Source organism: Erithacus rubecula (assembly GCF_903797595.1).
Source record: "Erithacus rubecula genome assembly, chromosome: 16".
In the NCBI taxonomy this organism is placed as follows: Eukaryota; Metazoa; Chordata; class Aves; order Passeriformes; family Muscicapidae; genus Erithacus; species Erithacus rubecula.
The window spans coordinates 5,487,276-5,509,865 of NC_136668.1; the positions used below are offsets into that span (position 1 = coordinate 5,487,276).

Sequence of the window (22,590 nt, forward strand, 5' to 3'; positions counted from 1 at the left end):
CTCCTGTGAATAAGTTGTCTTCCATTGAAAAATCTTGTAAAAAGAATTCTTGTCTGGCTGTTTCTAACACACACAGCATTTTTTATGTGGAAATGACTTCCTGTGGTTCCATGGATCCTGCAGGGGCCTGGTCCTTTGATGTCTGGGCAAGCAAAGTCCTGCACACACATCACCCAAAAATCTGCTTAGGACACAGGAGAAAATTGGTAAATGCTTTAGAAATGCCCTCTCTGCATCTCACAACTAGCAGCCCTCAAACTGCTGTGTTTCAATTCTGGAATTAGTTTAATTGCACTGAAGTAACCTCTAAACAGTTTGAAAATGTGGTAACATAATATTAAATGGAACAAGGCTGTGTAGTGAGCCAGGAAGTCTCCATGAAATCAGTCTTCTTTGGGAGATTGCTTATTTCTGCCACATTTAAAAACGGGAGGTAAGATCAAAGACCCTCTCCTAAGCAAACAGTCACTCCTGTGATGATAAAAGGGAGCCATCCATCACCCAGAGTCCTGCAGCTTTTATCTCATTTAAGTATGGAGCTGGGGAGCTCTACTTAATTTTGAGAACAGTTTTGCTTTTGGGGTTGCAAATGAGGTTTTTAATGATTCATGATAGCAACAGAGATGCTCGAGTTGATTATGGGCATAAATTCACTCCAGGGCATTTTTAAAGCCCAACAGTTCAGTGCCTGTGTGGTGCAACACCTGGAGCACTCACAAAGCACATCTAATTTTTCTGTGCAAACGAGAGGCACCCTGCTCTGAGCAGGAGTTGCACCTACACGTGCACCCTATGGGCACCCCCAGCCCTGTTACTCATCCTCTGAAGAGGAAGTCTGGCTGCATCTTCAGGTGAAGTCCTGATTGTCCATCACTGCAAGTGTTCTTTGCTGAAGGACTTGGACTGCTGTTATATTATTGTTTCGTTCTTTACAAGTGAAATCTCTTAAAGAAGTGGGGTTTTTTTGGTGGGGGAATAAAACATGAAATCACAAAGTAGAGACACTTTGCATTATTGCAGTTTGTCTGGATTACCTGGCCCTGTCCTGGTAAGCTGCTTAGCTCATTTTTGGGGATAGAATTTTTCTTGCAGTTTTAGAGGGTTGAAATGAGAGGGATGAAATTGCACAGTCCCCAGTGTCCATCACTCTGTTGCCATTCTCCTAAAGCTGAAACTTTTCAGAACTAGAGATTCTGCTACTTGAAAAGGGAACCCAGTTAAGCTAAAAGGGAAGCATTCTTTGAATATTAATAACTATCAGAGGAGATGTTACAAATTTCAGGGGATGCACTCCCTGCTCAGTTCCTCTGCACTAACATACACCATCAGGATGTTGTTAAACAGAGTTTTGGAGATGGTGCTAAATTCTCACTAGGGATCATTGATCCAGGGCTAGCTCTAGTTTGCAAAGGCAGTGTGCAGCTCAGCCCAGGTCTTTGGAAAGCCCCAGCAGTGCACCTGAGCATTAGGCCCAGCTCTGACCTGACCAAGGTCATCCCAGCTCTGCCCCTCAGCTCTGCCACTTCATGTCCCCATGTTCCCATACAGAGCCCCAGCCTCACTCCCACCTGCATGGACTACCCAGCCTATGGTTTTGGCAAGCAAACTGCACTGTGTCCAGTGACTCAGAGAACCTTGTGTGGTGCACCAAAGAGATTGGAAGAATCGCTGTACTTTTTGTAATTATGACAAAAGAGCCAAATTCTCTCATGTCTAGAAAAAGCAGCTGACTGGTAGAGCCACTTCTAAAGAGTTTTCACTTAACAAATGAGGGAGATAACTGGACTGGTGTGGCCATGGCCAGCTCTCTTGTGGGACCATCTGGGTTTCCTGTTTCTTGAAGCATCTGTTTCTCCCTTTTTCTTTCCACAACCTTCCCCTTCCTCACTTCAAACTGGTATCTCCCATTCCTCTCAAAGCTCTTTTCCTCTCTTTTCCTTGCTACATTTTTCCATATGGAATAGATGCTTAACCTAAAGCACTGCCAAGGGGACATGAACTGGATTCTTCTTATGAGGGAGTAGTTAAGTGGTGGCTTTAAGTGACATGTGTCTGTGTCCCCAGTAGAACTGTGACCAGGACAGAGCAAGGGCACCCACCAAAGGACGTGGCCTGAAAAGCACTCCTGGCTGTGGGAAGGCACAGAGCACGAGCTCAGGCCAGCCTGAGTACCATGAACATGTGTTTGCTCTCCCAACTCACTTGAGTGCAAGCTGAGTTGTTTGCAGAGAGAGCAGGAATCCAAGAATAGGCTTCTGTTTGATGCTAAAAGCAGATGGAAAATCACCATTGGAGTACATTTCCTTTTTTTTTCCTATTGGATTGCTGTAACTGAAGAAATTTAGTATTTATAACTTTGCATTTCAGTTGGAAAAAAATCCCTATTTGATTTCCTGACTTATCCCAAAGAGTGGACTGGCTGTGTGCAGGCACGTGTCTCAGCACACCCTGCTCCTCACCATCACGGGTGTTTGCCTCTCGAGGTGGCACCTGTGGCACTTTGGCCACATGATGGCAGTTCTGCCCACGAGACACACAGAGGTACCAGCCTCTGCCTCCTGGCACTGCCTTGCCCACACCAGTCCCCAGCAGTGCCCTGCCAGCCTTCCTTAGGAGCTGGTGTCTCTCAGATAAGGCACACAGACATTTCTTCTAAAGCTGGGCCACACCAGTGGATCCACAGTACTCTCAAGGGAGTAAGTAAAGGGAAGGAAGCATTTAGGCTTTTTTGTTTGGTTGGTTTAGTTTGGGTTTTTTCTTTTTTTTTTCTTTTTGTTGTGCAGTGGCTAACACAAGAGCACACAGTCTGGCTCTGAGAGTGCACAAAGCCATACTGAAACCTGCATGGGAACCTGGCTCTGGCACTTCCAGATTTCACCTCCCATTTCTTGGGAAATGCAGCCTCTCAGAAATTTCCTGATAGAAAGGACTGTGCCAATACCATTCTGCCTCTGTAAGCCATGTAGTCCAGTGCCACTGCCTTCCAAGGTTCTTCATGTTTGTTAATAATTTTCTGTTTAAGAGACCAAGAAAACCACGTCAGGATTGAATACCATTGAATAATTTGCATTAACTGCTTTGTGCTGTAATTTCTGTAAGGTTCACCCTTTTGACAACAGACTCACAACAGCTCTCAAATAAGCACTCAATAATGATAAAACATGGGAATATGTTCAACACACAGCCTTGAGGGTACAGCCCTAAGAAACTCCAAAGGTAAAGTTTCAGTCACTGAATTGTACTGTCCTGTGTTCATCTGGTGATCTTACATAAGAACCCCATGAGAAGGTCAGTCATAAACTCAGGTGACCTTTGAACTGTGACTCAGTTCACCATGGGGATTCTGCCTTATAAATTAGGGCAGGTGTAATGAACAGGTACCAGGACCTCTCTGTCCTGAGCTGCCTCTGAACTTTTCTGACAACAATAAAAGGTCCTTCCCAGCCTCTTCCAGTACAGCTTGCAGCATAGAAGTTCCTTGTTTTCAAGGATTGCTTAGTTTAAACAGTACTCACTGCATTTGAAACCTGTCACTCCTCTGGAACCAAACTCACTTGACCTCTGTGACAGCCAATTCTGAGGGCTGTGCCACAGAAGAGGATCAACATCCTCCATAGATGCTGACACAGCTGCTAAAGGTGTTCTACTCTGCACATCTCTGAATTGGCAGCAAGATCTTAGAGCCACTTTCAGCACACAGAAAACAGTGAAGGAGCATGGGCAGATGGCTCCACTGTGCAGGGTCTGTCTCTGAAGGCTCAGCTGCTGGTTGTACCAATATACAGACATATATTGTATGCTGTAATTGCTTAGTTAGGTCAATAATAGCAGAAAAATTCTGTCTCCCTCCCCCTGTATGTCTGTCATCTCCCCAGTGAGCACAGTTATATGCAACTTCTGAGCATGACTAAGAGCTCTAGGAAGGCAAATAGCATTGCCACTGCCAAAGCACCAGCTCCCCTGTGTTGATAAAGCCTTTTCTGCTTCTGCCTAACCCAGCAGAGCAGTGCTAGGCACAGCTGGAGCTGTGGTCATGAGCTGTGTCTGTCTACACCAGCAACACCTGGCAGGTGATTACCTGAGCTGCTGGGAAGAGCAAGTGGCATTTAGCAAGCAGCCAAGACTGGGTCACACAAAAGTCATCACAGAATGCTTTGCAGCACCCTCACAGCAGGGCCATCATGCTCAGGGGTTAAGTTGGTAATTTCAGTCTCAGCTGACTGACAGTTCACTGTGTCAGCTCAGCCTCCCAACCACAATCACCAAAAATAAGTAAAAACACAGAGGTGGAGGCACCTGTGTGATGTGCTCAGGTACCCAAGGCAGGCATGCAGCCTGATCAGCAGCAACAAAGCAACCAGGGAAGGCAGGGACTGGACCCTGCCACCTCTCCCACACCAGTTTAGGGTCTGCCTGCCAGCACCCTGCAGGCTGCCCAGCCTTCTCCACCACCAGCCCCGGGAGCCTCTTCTAACCTGCTGAATGTGGGGCTTGCACCAGGGGCCAGAGTCAGTGCCCAGCAGATGCTCTGCACCCACCCATGTGCTCCAGATCACCTGGAGCTCAGCAGGAGCCACCAGCCCTGCCCAGGCTTCCCCACACCTCCTGCAGCAGGAATGGGGTATGGCTCTTCAAACACACATATAATGTCACAGGTTAGTCTTCCCCTCGTTTCCTTGTTTGTTAAAATACTTGTGTAGCATCCATAGGAGGATCTTTACAGTCAGACTACTTCTGAGCCAAGTAGAGGGACAAAAAAAGCAAGCAATAAAGTAAAATGTGGTAAAAACACCACGGGAGAGAGCTGTGTGCCAACTTTCAGACAAGCAAATGAATGCAGCCAATTTATAAATCCTTAACAAATAGGATTTACAATGGAAGTGGCAGTTAAGCCATCATGAGTACAGAAGGTGGCAGGCAGTGCTCTGTAATGCTGTCCATGCTCTGCTACAGCAGCTCAGCAGCATTGCTATTGGAGAAACTCTATTTACAGAAGTTTTTCATCTTTAGATGACAGCTTTTGGCAGGCTTTAGTCTAATTTGGTGGCTGCATACAAAAGGAAAATCAACCAGCAGGACTCCAGGCTGTACCACTGACTATGCTGCTAAACCCCAGGCCTTGTGACTGTGTGAAATACCTCTCTGTCCTCAAACTCCACTAGCTGCAACCATCACATAAATGAAAGTAAAATATTAAGAAACATTAGTGCTATAAATCAGTAATTCAGCTATCTCATTTTTAGTTACTGGCAATAGTCACTGACTCAATAGGCTCTACTTGATAAATCAGACTTTTTCATCTGTCAGAAATTCTCTGTAGAGATAAAAACCAGATTCCTGCTTGCCTCTGAAATCTGAGTGATCTTTTAGAAAACATCCCCATCTCAAGGCCTTGGTCTCTGCCCAGGTGGGGAAGGCAGGTTATTAAAAACCTAGGAACAAAGCACATGAGAAGAGAGTTTTCACACTTAGCACAGGGCCCTTATTGAAAAGCAGGGATTGGTGTGGGTGGAGGCTGCTGGAGGCCTTGGAGTCCAGTTCTTTCTTTGGTTCCAGAGTGTCCCAGGTGAGGATAACCTCATGTTAAGAGCATGTCCAGCTGAGATATGAGTATCTTCAAGGTTGGCAACAGCAACCTATTCAGTGCTCAGTCAGCCTCACAGCAAAATTAATATTTCTTACATTTATGAAGAACTCTCTATATTTCTTCCTTTGCCTTTTCCTTTGTCCTGTCAGTGGGCAGCACTGAGACAATCCTGGCTCTCTTGTCATCACTCCTCCCTTCAGACTCAGGCACAATGATTCCAGCACCCCTGAGCCACCTCCTCTCTGGGCTGAACAGCTCAGCTCCCTCAGCCTCCCTGATTTCAGATGCTCCTGTCCCTTCACCATCTCACTGCCCTTTGGTGGGCTCTGGCCAGCAATCTGTGTCTGTCTTGTACAGGGTCACTGAGAACCAGGCTCAGCACTCCAACCACGCCTCCTTGGAGCTGAGCAGAGGGGCAGGATCCTCCTCAGACCTTTGCTGATGCCCTGGCAAATCCAGCCCAAGGTGTTGCTGGCTTGCTCTGCCACAAAAACGTATTGCAGGCTCTGGATCAACTCGTCCCCTGGAAAGCTTTTGTTATCCTCTGGAAAGCTTTGTTACATCTGGTGGCCTGCAGCTCATACTGGTACTTGGGGTTGTTCCTCTCTGCAGGTGCAGGGCTGATTTCCCTTTGCTGATCCTCATGAGGCTCTCACCAGCCCCTTCCTCCAGCCTGTGCCCCTGGATGGCAGAAGATGCTCTGGTTTATCAGCTGCTCTGCCTCGAACCTCCCCCAGTTTCCAAGGCACTCCCAAGCCAGCAGGGAACAGCTTGGCAGTGCCATCAGCCAGCTCAACAGCCTGGCAGTGCCATCAGCCAGTTCAACAGCCTGGCAGTGCCATCAGCTGCCTCCCTCGGCTCTGCCCCCAACTCACAGGGATGGATGTCCGTGCTCCTTTAGCTGTTTCCTGACCAGACCCTGCTCCACCGACTCCCGGGCACCCACGGAGGGCAGGACCCATCGTGTGGCAGGACAGACTGTCGGGACAACAGGACAGACTGCCGGGACGACAGGACAGACTGCCAAACCAACAGGACAGACTGCCGGGGCAGCAGGACAGACTGCCGGGACAACAGGACAGACTGCCGGGGCACCTGGCTCCTGTCCCAGCTGCTCACGAACAGCCCGGTGTCCCTCGGCCGGCGCCTCCCAGGTGGAGGGGCGGTGGCCGCCGTCCCCTCAGGGCCATTCAGTGCCACCCGCTGTCCCCAGCCCAGCCGCGGAGCCGCTCCTTGGCGCACCTGCAGCGCCCCGCGCCGCTACCGCAGCGTGAGATGAGCCCCGCTCCGCAGAAAACCCCATCTGGCCGGCTGGGAACACAAACCCTGCTGGCAAAGCCAGTCTCTTTCGCTCCCCTGCCCGGGCTCGGGCGCACCCGGAGCCCGGCGGTGCCTGCGGATCCATCCCCGCTGGTTTTGGGGACGCAGCGCGGCGGCCCCGGGGTGTTTATGCGGCTCAGGGTGATCACCAGGGACAGTGCGCTGGGCACATTGCTGTCACCAGCTGCACCGTGCAGGAATTCCCTTCTCGTGCGCAGCAAAGGACACTCGCCACACTCGGTGTGCATGAGCTCCGGCCCTGAGCGGTCCCACTGTCCCACCGCTGCTGCGCGACACCCGCCGGGCTGGCAGGGCGCTCTAGCTCGGGCGTCATGCAGGCAGGAATGCCAAAGTTCTCATTTTCAGGGCAAAAAGGTGGAGCGCTGTGGCTGGGGAGCGGACGTGACCAGGGCAATGCCGCTGGTGGGAGGAGTTCTCCCTGACCTCGGAGAAAACAATGACCCAGTCAAAAAACCCAATATATATACCAAACCAATTGATTTTTTCTGCCAGATGTGATCTCCGCGACAGGTTGATGGAAATTTATTAACCATTATTTGTAAACTTTTATAACTGGGCGTGACAGTCTAGCCCCGTTACTCATTCCTATCTGCAGGGCCAGGGCTGGCAGCCGAGGGCAGAGACTCTGCCCCTGTCCCTGCCTCTGCTCCTGTCCCTGCCCCTGAGCTCAGTTCCAGCCCCACGGCCACTCTCGAGGGCTGGTGGCTCCTGGTGGCACCTGGGTGGCAGCTGCCAAGAGCTGCTGATGCCCCGCAGGGGACAGCTGGGCACGAACAGCTCCGGTACCACCGGGCCGCTCCCAGACGGGTTAAGCAGCTCCCAACTATTGCACGGGAGAAGATTCACAGACACACTCAGCTCCTAGAGCATGTGCCAAGGCATATCCACACACTCGGGGAACAAAGACACCTAAATTTCCCAGCAATGTCGAGGAATGATGGCAGTGCTTCCAGTGGGCACAAAAGGGCTTAATAAAGCAACAGAGATAAGGGTTATTTTGGAGTAATAAGCCACCTGAAACTGTTTTTTTCATAGGTGAAAAAAAATCTGAGCACCCAAAGGTCATAGTTAGGAATTTATTCCCTCGTTGCAGGCTTGTTTGCTGAAAGATAAAGATCTTTGATGCAGGTGTACAAAGTGCCAAGGATCGGGGAGGCAGTGCAGAGTAAACCCGCGGCCAAGTGACGTGTTTGTGGCAGAATCACAGCAGCTGTCAGAGGTGTCCTGTGGTTTATCCTGCTCTTCCGAGGCAGGGCTCAGCTGACAGAGGTTCCTGCCCTGTTAGCTGTGCTGGCAAGGACGCTGCTCTGCCAGAGCCAGTCTTGCCCATGGCAGGGGATGGCCTGAACACTTGCATTGGTGCAAGTACTGATGCTTGGCTTGGTAGAACCCTGGCTCAGGAGTGGCTGGGGACTGTCCCACAGACTGCAGTACCTCACCCCGGGTCATAACAGCTCTGTGCAGTGGCTCCACCACTCGGGACTTGACCACCTCAAAGGTCTTTTCCAGCCTCAATGAATCTATGTGATTCTATTGCATCTTGTTTCATGAACAAACTAGACAGGGACCTCTTGTGACCCACTTTCAAGAGGACAAAATGTACAGGAATCCAGCCAGGAGGTTTCCTGGTGTGCTGGGAAACCCAGCTGCTGCACAGCTCCTGTTTAATGGTCACCTTGCCCCAGGAAGCTGTGACTCTCCCCATCCTTCACATCCCTCCTCCAGCCTGTGCCACAGGTTCCCTGAGCCCTGAACACAAGGACAGGTGCCTTGTCTGGAATGAGGGGTGCAGGCACCAGTGGGACACTGGGCATGGTGCAGCCAACACCTGCCAGAGCAACAGGATGGCTTTGTGGATGCCAGCTGCCTGTATTTTTTTGTTGTTTTTTTTTCTTTGTTTTTTTTAAGGCCTCCAGCAATGGGTCTTTTAAGAAGTAGTTTGAAAGAAAACAATGAAGTGGCTTTGCCAGTGTTTACAGAAAATGTTTTTCGTGTTGATACTGGAAAGTACAGCAGGTTGTATGTGCTCTTCCCTGCCTCCTGGGCACCTCTGCTCTTCTGGGCTGGAAAAAACTTCTGAAAGCAGGAAAGCTCCAGGCTACTTCCACAATGAAACATTCCATTGCTCCAAACTGGTTTTTGGCCATTCTAAAAAAATAAAATTCCATTTGGAAACAGAAAAAGATGGTATACAGTTTGGGGATGAGCAGGATAAGGAAGAGGCTTTCTAGAATGGTAAGGGAGCTCTCCACAGAAATTATACAGTGTTTCAAGTTGAAAAATACTGAAGGCTTTAAATAAAATGTAGTATTTTGGCTAAATGTAATTGTTTCTTTATAATTGAATTTAAACCCATTTTTTCTCCTATTTTAGTTCCAATATCTGAAGTTGTTGGCTAAGAGACCAATATTGTGCCTCAGCCACTTTCATCTTTGAGTTTTTATTTGTAATCAATAAAGAATAGAGCTTCTAGTGTCGAGTACAAAATTAGAGACTTTTGAATGTATTAGGAAAAAAAGAAACCTGAGTATCAAGCAACCAGCTCCTCTAAAACAGAGACCACCAGCAGATAAAGGCAGCTCATGTTACTGTGCAGTTTGTAACCAGCCTGTTGTGGACTCTGGTGGGACTGGGGGGTGTAGCAGATGAGGTCATGCTGGAGATGTTGACCCCAGGGCAAAAAAAAAATTAGTTTTCTGCAGACTTTGTCTGCTGCTCTGTTCTTCCTTTTCACATAGGTAAGAGCTTACCTACAAACCAAGCCCTCTTCTTTGCTCATGAGAAAACAATCACCTGTTTGTTTATTGTTTTACAGTTCAAACAGACTCTGATAACGCTGAATTCTTTTGTTGTGAGTGTAAGTGGTAAAAGGGAGTAAGTTACCATATGCACATTCCTGATTACATTTATAAATTCATATGGCTCAATGACAGATTGCATTCTTTTCTGAGTTAATAAATAAAGAGGAGTGGACAAATAAAATCTTTTGACTTGAGTCAGAACTACCTGCAAATATTTTCTGAGGTATTTACTTCAAAAGCAATTACATTAAAAAATTTACACAATTAGTTTCTTTCTAAAATGAGTTGATGACATCTGAAAAAGACAGGGTATTCAGTCAGCTTTTTTACATACAGCCTTTTGCTATATGCTCTGAAAATTTGAAATAAAGGCTTTAAAATAAACATGCCTTTTGGAAGTACCTCTGTGCTGAAACATAGAATCACAAATACAGGATCATGAAAATACATAATAATTTGTTGTCACTTTGCTGTTTACTTCTTCTCTTGCAATATTTAAAAACATTGGTTGCTGCTGATTTTTTCCTCTTGCCACATTTCCCCTTTTGAAATGTCTTGAGAAGTTTGCTGAGAGTTTGGCAAAGAGAGAAACATCATTTATCCACGAAATTAAAAGCAGAATAAATAGCAGCCACAGCGAGTGCCCCAGCTCCCGGCGCTCGCTGTGCTCCCAGTGCTCCCAGTCCTCCCTGCCCAAAGAAACCACAAGCCCCGCTGCGGACAGAAACAGCGTTTATTCCTTTAGTCTTCATGTATTATTAATTTAAAACCCTTGTCTAGAGTGCTGCTCATAAAAGCAACTTATCTAGTAGCCCACACCAAGCCTGGCTTCAGATAAAATGGGGTTAAACCAGGCTATTTTCCAAATGCCTCACTTTCAGTTTTACTTGTCTTCATTTTCTTCCCTGCTCAACCACTTCATCAGCCAACTGCTACCACATTCTGCTTCGGCCTCCAGAGAATTAGCTGTTCTGACTCCCAGCAGGCTGTCAGAAAAAAATCCCCCAAAATCTGGCACAAAAGTGAGATGTTATTTCTAATTGTCTTTTTCATTTTTACTTTTCCTCTCCAGCCGTTCGAGGCTCGCCTCTTCCCATCCTCCAGTTTCCTTTTCCACCGCTGTGCTTGGCAGGGATCCCCGCTCCATTCTGCCGTTCCAATAGCGCAGCTCACAGAGCTCAGGGCTGTCCCCGCCCGGGCCAGGGCCCGCCTGGCTGCTGCTGCCCGGGGAAAGCGCCACCTCGCCCGGGGCCCTCTGCCACGCTGGCAGGTCACCGCCTCGGCTCCCGGCCGCCGGGACACGGTCAGGGCTGGCTGTTCCAGCCGAAATGACCGAAGTGCGGGCATGGAGGGCTCTGGAGAGCCCGTCCTCAAGCGGGTCCACGCAGCTGTGCCGGAGCCCCGCTCAGGTACCGGCAGCGGCGGCTGGGGAAGGGTCCGTGCCCGCGGGTGGGCACCGCCACCCTCCCTGCGGCGTGTGGCCGTACCGGGGGCTGTGTGCAACCCTGACTGCTTCATAACGCGGCTTCCCCACGGCCCGAAGTGTATCCACGTTACAGCTGCCACGAGCCTTCCCTCCGCAACCCACAGAAAGTCACCCCTGTCGCCCCCGTGGGATGCTCCGACGGCTCCCGACTCTCCGCCGGTCCCTGCGGGGCGCCCACCGCGGCTGAGCCGGACACCCGAGGCCAGGGCACCTGGGGCACGGCCCCTCCCGGCCCAGAGCGGCCGAGCTGCTGCGCTGGTCCGTGCGATGCCAGCACCGAGCGGCCCCGACACGCTCCCCGCCACCCGCGCTGCGCCCTCGGCGTTTCCCCGCGGAGGGGCCGAGCAGGGCCGCGCTCCTGGCGGCTGGCCCGGCCCTGGCCCGGCGCTCCGGCCCCGCGGGGTCCCCGAGCCCCATGGCGGGCACATCCCTGAGCCCCGCTCACCGAGCGCGGCCCCGCCGCCGCGGGGCGCTCGGGAGCGCGCAGCCCCGGGACCCGCGCGGGACCGCGCAGCGTGGCCGTGGGTGTGGCTGTGGGCGTGACCGGGCGGTGGGTGTGGCCGGGGCGGGGGCGGGGCCGTGCGGGACTCGCGGGGCGGCCGCCGGCGGAGCAGGAAATGGAGGCGTGAGCGGGCGGAGCGGCCGGGGCTCCGCGCCTAGCGCTGACCGCGGGCTCGCCGCCGCCGCCGCCCTCCCGCACCGCCCCGGCCCGCCCCCGCCGCGGGGCCGGCACGTGAGGCTGCCCGGCGGCGGCGCCTCCCAGCGCGGCCGGGCCGGCGCGGCCCCCGCAGCGCTGCGAGCCGCCCGCGGCAGGGGAGCCCCGGCGCGGCCCCCGGAGCGCAGCGCGGCGGTGCATGGGGCGGCGCGGACCATGCCGCGGAAGGAGCTGCCGCTGCCCGAGGGCTGGGAGGAGGCGCGGGACTACGACGGGAAGGTGTATTACATCGACCACGGCAGCCGCACCACCAGCTGGGTCGACCCCCGCGACAGGTGGGCGGCGGCGGGCGGGACCCCGCGGCTGTGGGGTGCGCGCAGAGCGCGGCGCGGCTCCCCGTGACCCGGCCGGTCCCTGCGGCCATCGCCGGCCCCGCTCGGGCTCCGCAGGGCGGGACGGTGCTGGCGGTACCTGCGGGCCCGGCCGGCAGCGGGAGGGCAGGGCAGGGATGGAGGGGGCGCAGCGGGTTGTGCTGCTGCCGGTCTGGTCTCTCCGCGCTGCGGACCCGGCGCGGCCATGCGGCCCTTGCGGGGCTGGGAGCGCGCCGGGCGGCAGCGGGGGCTCGCTGCGGTGGCTCGGGGCAAGCTGGGCTAGCAGAGAGGTCGGCGGGCCTGTCCTGCATCCTGGGCCACCTCTGCGAGCAGCTGCGTGGCCTTTGCGAGTTTGGCCATCGCGGAGGTCGCTGGCTTCAGGGTGTGTCTCTGATCGCCCCTCTTCGCTGCCTTCTTCCCTGCGGTATCCCCTTGCTCCTGCTTGCTCTGAGTAGTTATTTTCTTGCATCGCTTACTTAGAAAAGTAAGGTAAACAGAAAACGGGGTGCTACTCAAGACCGAGGTCATTTCCAAGCAACACTCTGTTCTAGCATGTTGTATTTCCACGCTTGAGACAGCCATGGTGAGCCAGAGCACGGGAACTTGAACGTGCAGGAAGCTCAACTACTGAATCACCATTGAAATTAAAAGTTTTAAAATTTCTTCTTTAATGCTTTGTTAGCTGAAGTTCCCAGAAACAGGAACTCAAAAATGCATCCTAGTGAGTTGGAAATTCCAACAATCTGAACTATGCAGTTTGTCATTGATAAATTTCCCATACTTCCCCATCTGACAGTGAGCGTTTTCCTTGTTGAGGGGCAGAGAATGCGATTTCTGAATTTATGTTCCTTGCTTCCCCTTGAACCAGTGATCAGTTCCTTGAAGGGGATTCCATTCATGGTGGGATGTCAGGACTTTGCCTCTGTTCTGTTTACTTAGATGGGTTTTTTGTTAAGCATGGAAGTGAATGATTGTCCAGTTTTACAAGATTTCAAGGAGTGTTCTGCATTCCAGGAATAATCCTTGTGTGTACTGTACACAAATGTAACCTGCTGCCAGCCAGGGCTTTGGAACTCCTCTTGGGGTTCAGTTTTAGGAATGTGGTTGAGAAGGGCCAGTAACAGAGTTGTTCCAAGGTGTTTCTTTAACCTTCATGAAAGTCGATGAAAGTTTAAATTAGGAATGTTTTCCTGGCACCCTTATTTTGTTCAGAGAATGAAGAGAAGTGAGAAATCTAATAGGCCTAATGCAGGCTTATAAAAATTCCTGTGTGTCCTTGGTTAGTGATTCAAGAATGACAGAAATGACTAAATGGGTGCCTTATTTAGCCATGTGTACTGAGCTGTCACAGAATCATTACCTGCTCACCACTGCTGGAGGAGAATAATCAAACACATTCTGATAACTCCTATCACATGACATTTGTTGTGCATATAGAAATACACCTGAATGCATGTGGCCCTGAGGAGCTTTGCATCTGAGTCATCTTCCAGTAGTGCTGCCAAGGAAACAACCTGCATTGGACACTGCCCCTGGAAATCCACGAGGTTTTGAAGAGTCTATTGGTCCACAGTAGAACAATTATGTGGCACAATACTTACCCATCATCTGGTGCACTGTGAGCTTTTATGAGCTGACATTCTCCTCTGCCATACAGGAAAGAAGTTTCTCTTCCAAGTAATTACCACTGCCTGTGAAAACTAGTTGATGGGGGATTTCTCATCAGCTCAGGTCATACCATGCCTGTTCCCAGCAGGGGAGTGAACTTGGATTTACACACTGAGCATTGAACTTTATCACTGTATTTTAAAATTTAAATGTTTGAAGGGTTAGCCTTTTACAAGTCATATTTAAAATTGCTGCAGCTGAGACGTTGGTTTGTGAATTTGCTGCAGTGGTCTATGTGTTGTGCTTACACATTCTGTCTGTAACCCAGCAAAAATCAATAGAAATTGGGTAACATGGCTGTAGAAATGCAAGTTTGAGGAATGTGGAGTTAGGGCTCACTCTGAACCCAGTGTCAGCAGGGACATTTGTAAACCTGATCAACGAGTAGCAATTGGTAGTGAAAGAACACAGGTTTTTAAACCTTCTCTAAATCTGTCATTCTAACTTAATTTAGTGGAAATAAACATGAGCAGGGATACCAGCTAGCTTCAGGACATGGGCCAGCCCATTGTTTTGTGGCAGCAGGTTTGCAGTCCTGCTGAGGTTTGTTTAACAGGCTGCCAGGGAAGCAGAGCTGACAGTGGGCACAGGGGTCTGCAGCAGGGAAGGGGAGGCAGGGGGTGAAAGGTGGGACCTCAGCTGGCCTGGGGCTGTGGAATCAGAAGCTGGGCTGGTGCTTTTCCAGTTCTTGTTTAACACATGACTCTAGTCCTGCTGGTGGGCTGTTGGTGAGAGGGGCTGTTGGACTTTGCCAGGAGGAGCTCCTGGCCCTGGTGGCATCTCCCTGTCCTGTAGAGCTGACCCAAGTGATGCTCAGGTGCCTGGGGCCTTGGTGGAAGCAGCTGCATGTCAGAGCACTTTTACCTTGTGCCTTTTGAGACTCAGGGTAGTCCTGAGAAACCTGTGGATGTTGGAGCATTTTGGGAAATCATCTAAGATTAAATAATCTGAAGAATTTTGTGGTTTAACTGTTGCTGTCCCCATGATGTGGTGTAACAGAAAAGGATCAAGGTACTTTGCATTACAGGAATTTCAGGTTAAAATGCTCTAAGGCAATTCTTCTGAACAGGTAGGGGGAAAAACCAAAATCCTACTGTGTTTTCCCTTTTGTAAGAGGAAGTTCACATAGCTGCTTTTTTTTGTAGATCAGTTGGAAATTAGATAAATCAGGAATTGAATATGGTGTGACAGGAGATCAAACCTTATTGAACCAGGGGAGAAAATTTGTCATTCCTGGTTTTAAAACTATGCATGACCTTTCAGGTGTTCACCAGTACATACCAGTTGGTGAACCATGCCAGAGAGCTGTCTCAGTTGCTTTCCCAACACAGGGGGTTAAGCTCTGGAAGCTGCTGTGCTGGTGGCCAAACAGAAAATGCCAGTGGTGTCTCGAAAGTTCAGCACCAGCTGCTGCCTGCTCTTAAGCATCAGCATGAGCAGCACTTGAACAACAGAGTGCCCTGAGTGAGATTTCAGCTTTCATCAGAAGTGAGGATTAGAGATGGGAATATCTGTTCCTGTGCTATGCTGTCCTTGGGCTCTTTGCATCATGTTTAGGGAAACTTCTACTCCCCTTCAGACTGTCTTGTGAGAGGGTAATTTTTTAACTTCTTGCCTTTCAACACAGAAGCTTCAGGATGCACTGAAAATTTGGCCATGCCTGATAATCCGTCCCACTCTTGAATATCTGTGTTGCACTCTCCTACTGGCCTGGTGGTGTAAGCAGGTTTTTCTGGTTTATTTTAGATGGAGCTAACTGAATTTCTCATTTCACTTCTGTGACTGGACTCCTGTTGAGAATTAAAGCGATTGAAATAGGAGCAACTGTAGCTTAGATGAAATTACTAAACAGCATCAGACGTTTTCAGTTTTGGGAGGCAGCAGTGCCTTAATTGATAGACTTGTGTTTCTTGAAGGCTCTTGTTGCTGTAAAGGGTTGAGAAATGTTCATTAAGTAAAAGCCCAGATTCTGCATTTTCTACCTAAATTCCCTTACTATTCCACTTGGAGGTTTTTCCAGTATGAACCTCCAAAGCAGAGCTTTTCTGAACAGATTTGCCAAGGTTGAGGGCCAGTGCATGTGGTGTCATGTGTAAGATCTTGTGTATTTAAAATAGTTAGGGCTACCTGTTTACTCAGGAAGATTCAGCTTTGCTGAGCCCGAGGATTTTAGTGGAGAAAAGCCAGACATATAATATGGAGAGCACCATCATCCAGCCATGCCCTTCTAGGCTTTATGAGAAATGCTGCAGAGTATTGTCTCCTCTGCATTATTGTTTTCTAAGCTTTTCATCTCCAGTTTGCTCTGTGCACTTGGTCTACAAACTGCCTTTATTAAAGATTTGGAAATGTGAGCATTGGGCTGAAAATTCGTATGTAACTGTCTACTCCTTGGATTACTTGCTTAAATGTAGAATAACTTTAATGACTGAAATAAAGCTGCTATAGCTAACTTAAATGTGAGAATCCTTCAAAATAAAAGGGCTGGAAGGAGGGAGGGCAATGAAAAGCAGCAAGAACAAAAAGCGTTGTGCTGCTCTGTAGATGAAAATCAGTAAGCATAAGGAGAAGAGAGTAAAACCAGGGGAGAGAAATGCTCTTTCATCAGTGCCAACAGCATAGGTCATGCAGCTGAAGGCTGCTAGTTTGATGCCTGTTGTTGCCTTTCTTTGCTGATATCTAGCTAAGCACCCTGTCATATATATGTGAATCTGCTGCTTTCCCCTGTTTGCATTCCCCAAAATAGCTGACAGCTTTATAAGGAACAGGCAGCTCAGTGTGTGCCCATAGAAACTGCTGATGACCATTTTCCACGAGTACAGAAGGGAGTGACAAAAATGCAGTCCTCAAAGTCATCCAAATGCCACCTCTCAGAACAGGTGTCCTAATGTGTAGAGTTTGTGCTGTTCTCACTTTTTTCCATAGTAATTGGTGCTAGTACACAAGGAGACAAGGATAGCAAGTAAGATTATTGTGACACTTGAAGTTATTTTAATTTGTTAATGTCAAGTGTCTTCCAAGATGATTTAGCTCAGGATGCACCTGTAGATTGGAAGAGTGGGTTGGAGCTGAAATCCATCACACCGCTTCAGTTACAAAAGATCAGACTTTATTATTTTGGGGAGGTTCTGGGTTGAATTTTTTTCCCCCCTCTACATCACCAACAAGCCTGGATGTTTTGAAGGCTGCAGGGACTGCCTTCAGAGCCAGTGTGCATCCTCAGTTGTGTAAGCTCACCTCACACAGCTGAGGGAACTGAAAACAGCAGATGTGAGGCTTTTAACAAGGGCATCACTGCAAAAGGTGTGGTATGCACACGTGTGTAGAGACAGAGGATATTGGCAGTGACTTTAGAATGACAAAAAGCATTATTTTATCTTGCTTCCCTATGGAACATGAAAAAAATAGAAAAATGTGAGGCTTTGTTCAGCTCAGCAGCTTTTTAATGCATCTTGGGGAATTCTGATTCTTTAAGGATCAGAAATGCTTTTGAAGAAATCTCTGTAAATCACATTGTTTAGAAATATATAGGTTGAGCTTCATCTTCTGTTCTGGCAAGGTCATCTTGCTCACAAGTTCACTCCTTTAATTTTGCCTCAAAAACTGATAGCATGTGAAGTTAGAAGTTGCCACTAAATGGAAACTTATTTGGCAACAGAATCAGCAATTCCATCCCTATGTAGGTCATATATTTTCATATCCAGTGGAATGGCATGAAATTCCAGAAGATGTGGGCATGACAGGGGCGAGGTAGTTGGCATCTGTTTGGCATTTAGGGCAGGTTCTTGATGCTGTTGTTTTTGGGGCACCTTAAGCTGCTGCTCCTGCCAGGATAATATTCTGTATCAGTGTAGGGAGGGAGGTCCAGAAGCTGGTCTGGCTGAAAAATGTCTTTTGCTGTCTGGGTTCATTTACAGAAACAGATGGTCCAGGTTGTATATGCTTGTGCAGAAACTTGTGGTGGCACAGCTGGGGCTGAGCTGGGAGACTTGGAGGAGTGGGAGTGGGGCTGGCTCTGGTGGCAGTGGTGCTGAGGGTGCTCTTGTGAAACTCTCCCCAGGCACTTGAGCTGCTCAGGCTCTCTGCCAGCCCAGCTGAGGAGGTGTTCCCAGGTGCTTAACTCTGCCCCATGATTTCTGATCAAGTTTTACAGGAAGAATGGATTTTCACTTGCTGGAGCCCAAGTGAAACCAGCAATGAGGCACAGCATCTGAAGATACTTTTCACAGGGCAGCTTCATAACTTGCACAGTTATGGGAAGATGAGTTTTCAGCAAAATTTTCCATGTCTGAATTTGATTTAAATTCCTGTAGATCGTGCCAGAAAATTTATTGGAAGACATGGGAAGATTTTTCCAAAGGAGTTTAATGAAATCACTTGTACATAAAGAAGTGATGTTTGCCGGGAGGCTCAGGGGTCCCTGTCACTGACCTACCACTCCACCTTTTGGACTGGCTCTGATGTGTGTTGCTGGAGGGGTGTATTAGGAGGTGCTGGCTGCCATGTGCTCCTGGAGGTGGCTGCAGGCTGCCAAGGCTGTCCTTGCTCTGTGCTCAGCATTCCAGCAGCGTCCCCGCCCCGCCGCACGCTCCTGCACGCGTCACCGACACTGGCAGCAGGGAAACATGCTGGCCTGGGCCTGCCACTCCACTGTGTCCTGTGGGACCCTTCAAGCCTCTCTCAGAGAGAGGGGCAGACCATACAGCTGGCTTGGGAAAGCCTTGCTGGTCTCCCTGCCAGGGCTGGCTGAACCTGGTGGCCTTGAGTGCTGCACCAGCAGGGCAAGTGTTAGCTGGAATAATTAATCAATAAAGAGGGGTGGCAGCAGCTTGGCAGAGTCAGGTGGAGGTATGTAGACTAGTGCTACTGCACCTGTAGGACAGCTATGCAGATTGACCACTTCCTTGGAGAGAAATACTTTTCATGCTGGCTGCTTGCCATTCGTGAGACCTGTTTAGTAAGGTTACGTGCTTTGCTTGTGGTAATGAGGACTTGGCTTTATTTGAGCACTTTAAGCTCAGCTCTTGTTCACGGAGCCTAAGGTTACTGTTCCCTCCTCCCTTTAAAGCTACATGCGTAGATAATTGGCTGAACAAACAGTGGGCAAAACTGCTCCCTGCAGAAAAATAACTGCTTTTCACTGCCACTCATTCAGTGAAGTGGCATCTGGAAGACTCTCCAGATACTCACAGGAGGTTTGGTGTGTAACAGGAAGATGCAAAGAAGCCAAGTCCTACAGCTGTCAGTGTTCTGTGTTTTTCTCGCTCTTGGATGGGTTCTCCTGGCTTGGTTTGTTCTCAGTTTATGCTGATACTTACTGCTGCCACCCCAGCCATGATGTTCTGCAGCATAAGTACCCAACACATTTGAAAAACAGATGAATTGCTTTCTCAATCTCATGAAGGTGCTGTAGGGATTAATTAGTTCTGACAAAGTGCTTTCTGGCTGAGATGTCAAACTGACATTTCAGGACTAATGGTATTGCTTAGTGAAACTGTTTGGTTCTCCTCAAAAGCCTAATTACTATTTTAGAAGAATGTACTCTATGGAGGGAAGCTTTATTGATTTAAAGCACGCAATAAACAGTATTGATTTGCAAGTGGCAGTCATTCATATCTCCTCTGTGCAGGGTTGAGATGTAAGGTGGTCACAGAGCTACTTTGAACTGAAATGTAAGTGAAACTATTGCTTTAATGACCCTGCAACAGCTTGCAGATTTCTCATATGTGGCCTTCAACTGCCTTAATGGCCTTGTACTCAGAACAAGGGCAGTCCCCTGCCAAGGAGAGGGCTCTCTGCTATTTCATCCTTCACAACCCTACCCCACAGGGAGGATGGCCTGCAGAGGAACAGCAGTGGGTAAAATAACCTTCTGGATCCTTCAAGCAGCACAGGAAAATGTAGGTAACTGCAGAACTGCTCTGTGAAACCATACTGTGGATAATTTAGTGGCTAATTTTGCTCATGCTAGGCACAACTTTGGATGTCATGAGCCAGCTGAGCCTCTGCAGCCTCCAGAAAACATGCTGAGGCACAGCTGCACTAGCTGTCCCCTTGGCCATGCAGCCTCCAGGCCATCAGGGACATGAATCCTGTGGGACATCCTCAAGGGGCTCAGGCAGGTTGGCACCTTGCCTTGGCAGCAGCAACCTGTCCCACCACAGCACCTGGTCCCTCAGTGAAGAGGAGGAGTCATCTCCTTACATCTTCATCCTGGACACTGGCTCCATTGTTGGACTGTTTGAAACGTTGAGTATGTGTTTGAGCTGCTTATCCAAATTACCTTAAAGGGGATTTGGGTGGGGATGATAATGGAAAGTATTTGACTGTCACATGTGATGCAGCTCTGTGAATTATCCACCTTGTTTCCTGTGAGGCATCTTGGGCTGGTGGCCTGTCTTGGGTGGTGCTGGGTATTTTTAGAAAAAAATAGTAAGACTTATCTAAATTCTGATGACCTGTACTGTATGTAATTCCAGGTGAGCTTTTCATATTGAATTTTTTTTTATTAAATATTTTTAGCATGAATAACATTTGTTATTATGAAGTTTTGGCATGGTTAAACTTGAAATTAAATAATCACTTTGAACAGGCTCTTTTGTTGGGGCATGGTTGCTCAGGTGTATTTGATTAGTGTTGTGTTAACTCTGCAGAGAATAAGGAGGTTAAACTCTCCCATTCAGTATATTATTCAACATTTCTCAACACTTGGTCTCTCTCCACTTCAGCTGTCAGTTTACCCCCTTGTTTAGATTTTTCTGAAATTTCTTGAAGTCATCTCCACATCCAGCTAACCTAAGTAACTTGTCAGCCAGCAAGGCAGTAAGCCAGGTTTGCTATTAGTTTTATGTTACTTTTCTTATGTCACACCACGAGGTCTAATCATCAGAGTTAACACAAGTTATTGCCTTGATGGGAGTGTTTAATTCTTGTATGGACACATACATAGAAGGCTTTAGGCTGTTTAACAGCTAGTTCTCAAGAAGTTTTCCAGTGTTCTAGACATGGCAGATTTGTCTGGCAAAGAGATCTTTTTGCTGCCCTTGCTGAGTGTTATTCTGTCTTATTTTAATCTGTATGTGGAAGGAAGTGAAATGTCATGGTTTCTCCCATGTCCCATGTTTTTCTGTGGCACTAAAGTTTTGTAAGATATCTTAGACTTTTTAATTTTTCTGTGTTTTTCTTTTAAAATTTGGATGTAAAAACACAGCTGAGTTGGTCTATAATTCTGAGTAAAGGTAAATACATTGTCATCTGCCATCTGTTAATTACTTATTGACTGCTGTGTGGCAGCCATGGTGAGTTTCTCATATAACTGGCTTACTAATAATTCAGTTTAGAAGGTATCTGCCATCATCTTCCTGATGCTAATGAAACCTAAATGTAAATACTGTCTTAAAGCACATCTCATTTGCTTCTTATATTCCTTGGGCAGTACTCCTCACTTCCTTTTTAAGATGTCTTTTCAAGAGAAGATTGTGTGGATAGAATGGGAGAGGTGCATGGCAAGAGCCCAGCATGGTCGTTTACAAAGGGGTTGCATTGATAAAAATCTTAGTTTGCAGACAAATTTGCAAGTGAACTGGTCACACAGAGTTTTCCACTCAGGCTGCTTTCACACATCTTTTGTAAATGCTACTCTTATCCCTAAAGCAAATGTTGTGTTGAATTTTCTCATCTCTATTCTCTATTTGTCCAGTAGTCTGTAGCTAATACTCCAGAGTGCTTCCTGGTTTCTTTTCTATCTGCTTCCCAGATGCAGGCTCCTGCAGTTTTGGATGGGAGCTCTGACAAGTTGTGTTGCATCTTCAGCAGCTTGGCTGGGCTGGTCCTTTGCAGTGCAGTCACTGGGGGTTTGGGTCAGGTGTTGTGGTGCTCCTTCCTTCCTTCCCATCAGGAAAAGATCCCTCGCTGAGTGGAGGAGCACATGCACTGCATGCTGCAGTTCACAGCCTGGTTCAGACCTGCCTGTTTGGGCTGGGAGGATTTGCTCTTGTGTCACATCACATCCCATTGTGTCTCTGCCAGCCCCAGGCAGCAGGATGGGCTGGATGCTGCTCTGCTTTCCTGACCGGAGCAAAGTGGCACCAGGTCCTTGAAAGAAGGTGGCACTTGGTGCAGTTAGCTCCTGGGTTTTGGGGTTGAGCTGTGTGTAGTGCAAAAATGACAGCAGCCCAAGTGGTATTCACACCCATAAACCTTCTGCTTGGAAATGTGCTTGTGGCATGTTGGTGAGGTTCCTTTGCAGCCAGATTTCATACTGAGCAGACTTGCAATGAAATAACTGGAGTTTAATAATTTTAACAACGCCCTTTAAAAGTTTTGTTGTTTTAATTACTTTGTCTGGAGTAGTTGGGCAGTTGTGTGGCAACAACTCCGAATGACAGTACTGCCTCTTACCTGTTTTTTTCAAGACAGGCTGGAATGCTGCTTTGTGACTAGCCTAGATGCCTGTTCAGAGGTGTAGGGAATAATGAGGTTATGTCAGCATGAATTAGGGATTTCACAACAACAGTTTTATTATTTATGTTGCATTCTCCATTTATGGAGGGTTTGCTCCCCCCTAGCCAGTGGCTTTGTGGTCAAAGGCAAGCTGTTGTCCTGTCATTTTATATCTTTGTGTTCCCAGCTCTGGTGGGAACCCTTTTCCAGTGATTGTTGCTTCAACTTTTTCTCTCCCA

At 48.6% G+C, this 22,590-nt stretch overlaps 1 protein-coding gene across 1 annotated transcript in view; it reads left to right on the top strand.

Moving 5' to 3' along the window:
* The first annotated feature begins 11,801 nt into the window (after positions 1 to 11,801).
* The window catches only part of WWC1 (WW and C2 domain containing 1), a 65,522-nt gene continuing 54,733 nt past the window's right edge, over positions 11,802 to 22,590 (top strand). Inside the window, exon 1 of the mRNA XM_079319623.1 lies at positions 11,802 to 12,205. Within this exon, the coding sequence (XP_079175749.1) occupies positions 12,087 to 12,205 (119 nt within the window). The 5' untranslated portion in view covers positions 11,802 to 12,086. The remainder of the gene's footprint in view (positions 12,206 to 22,590) is intronic.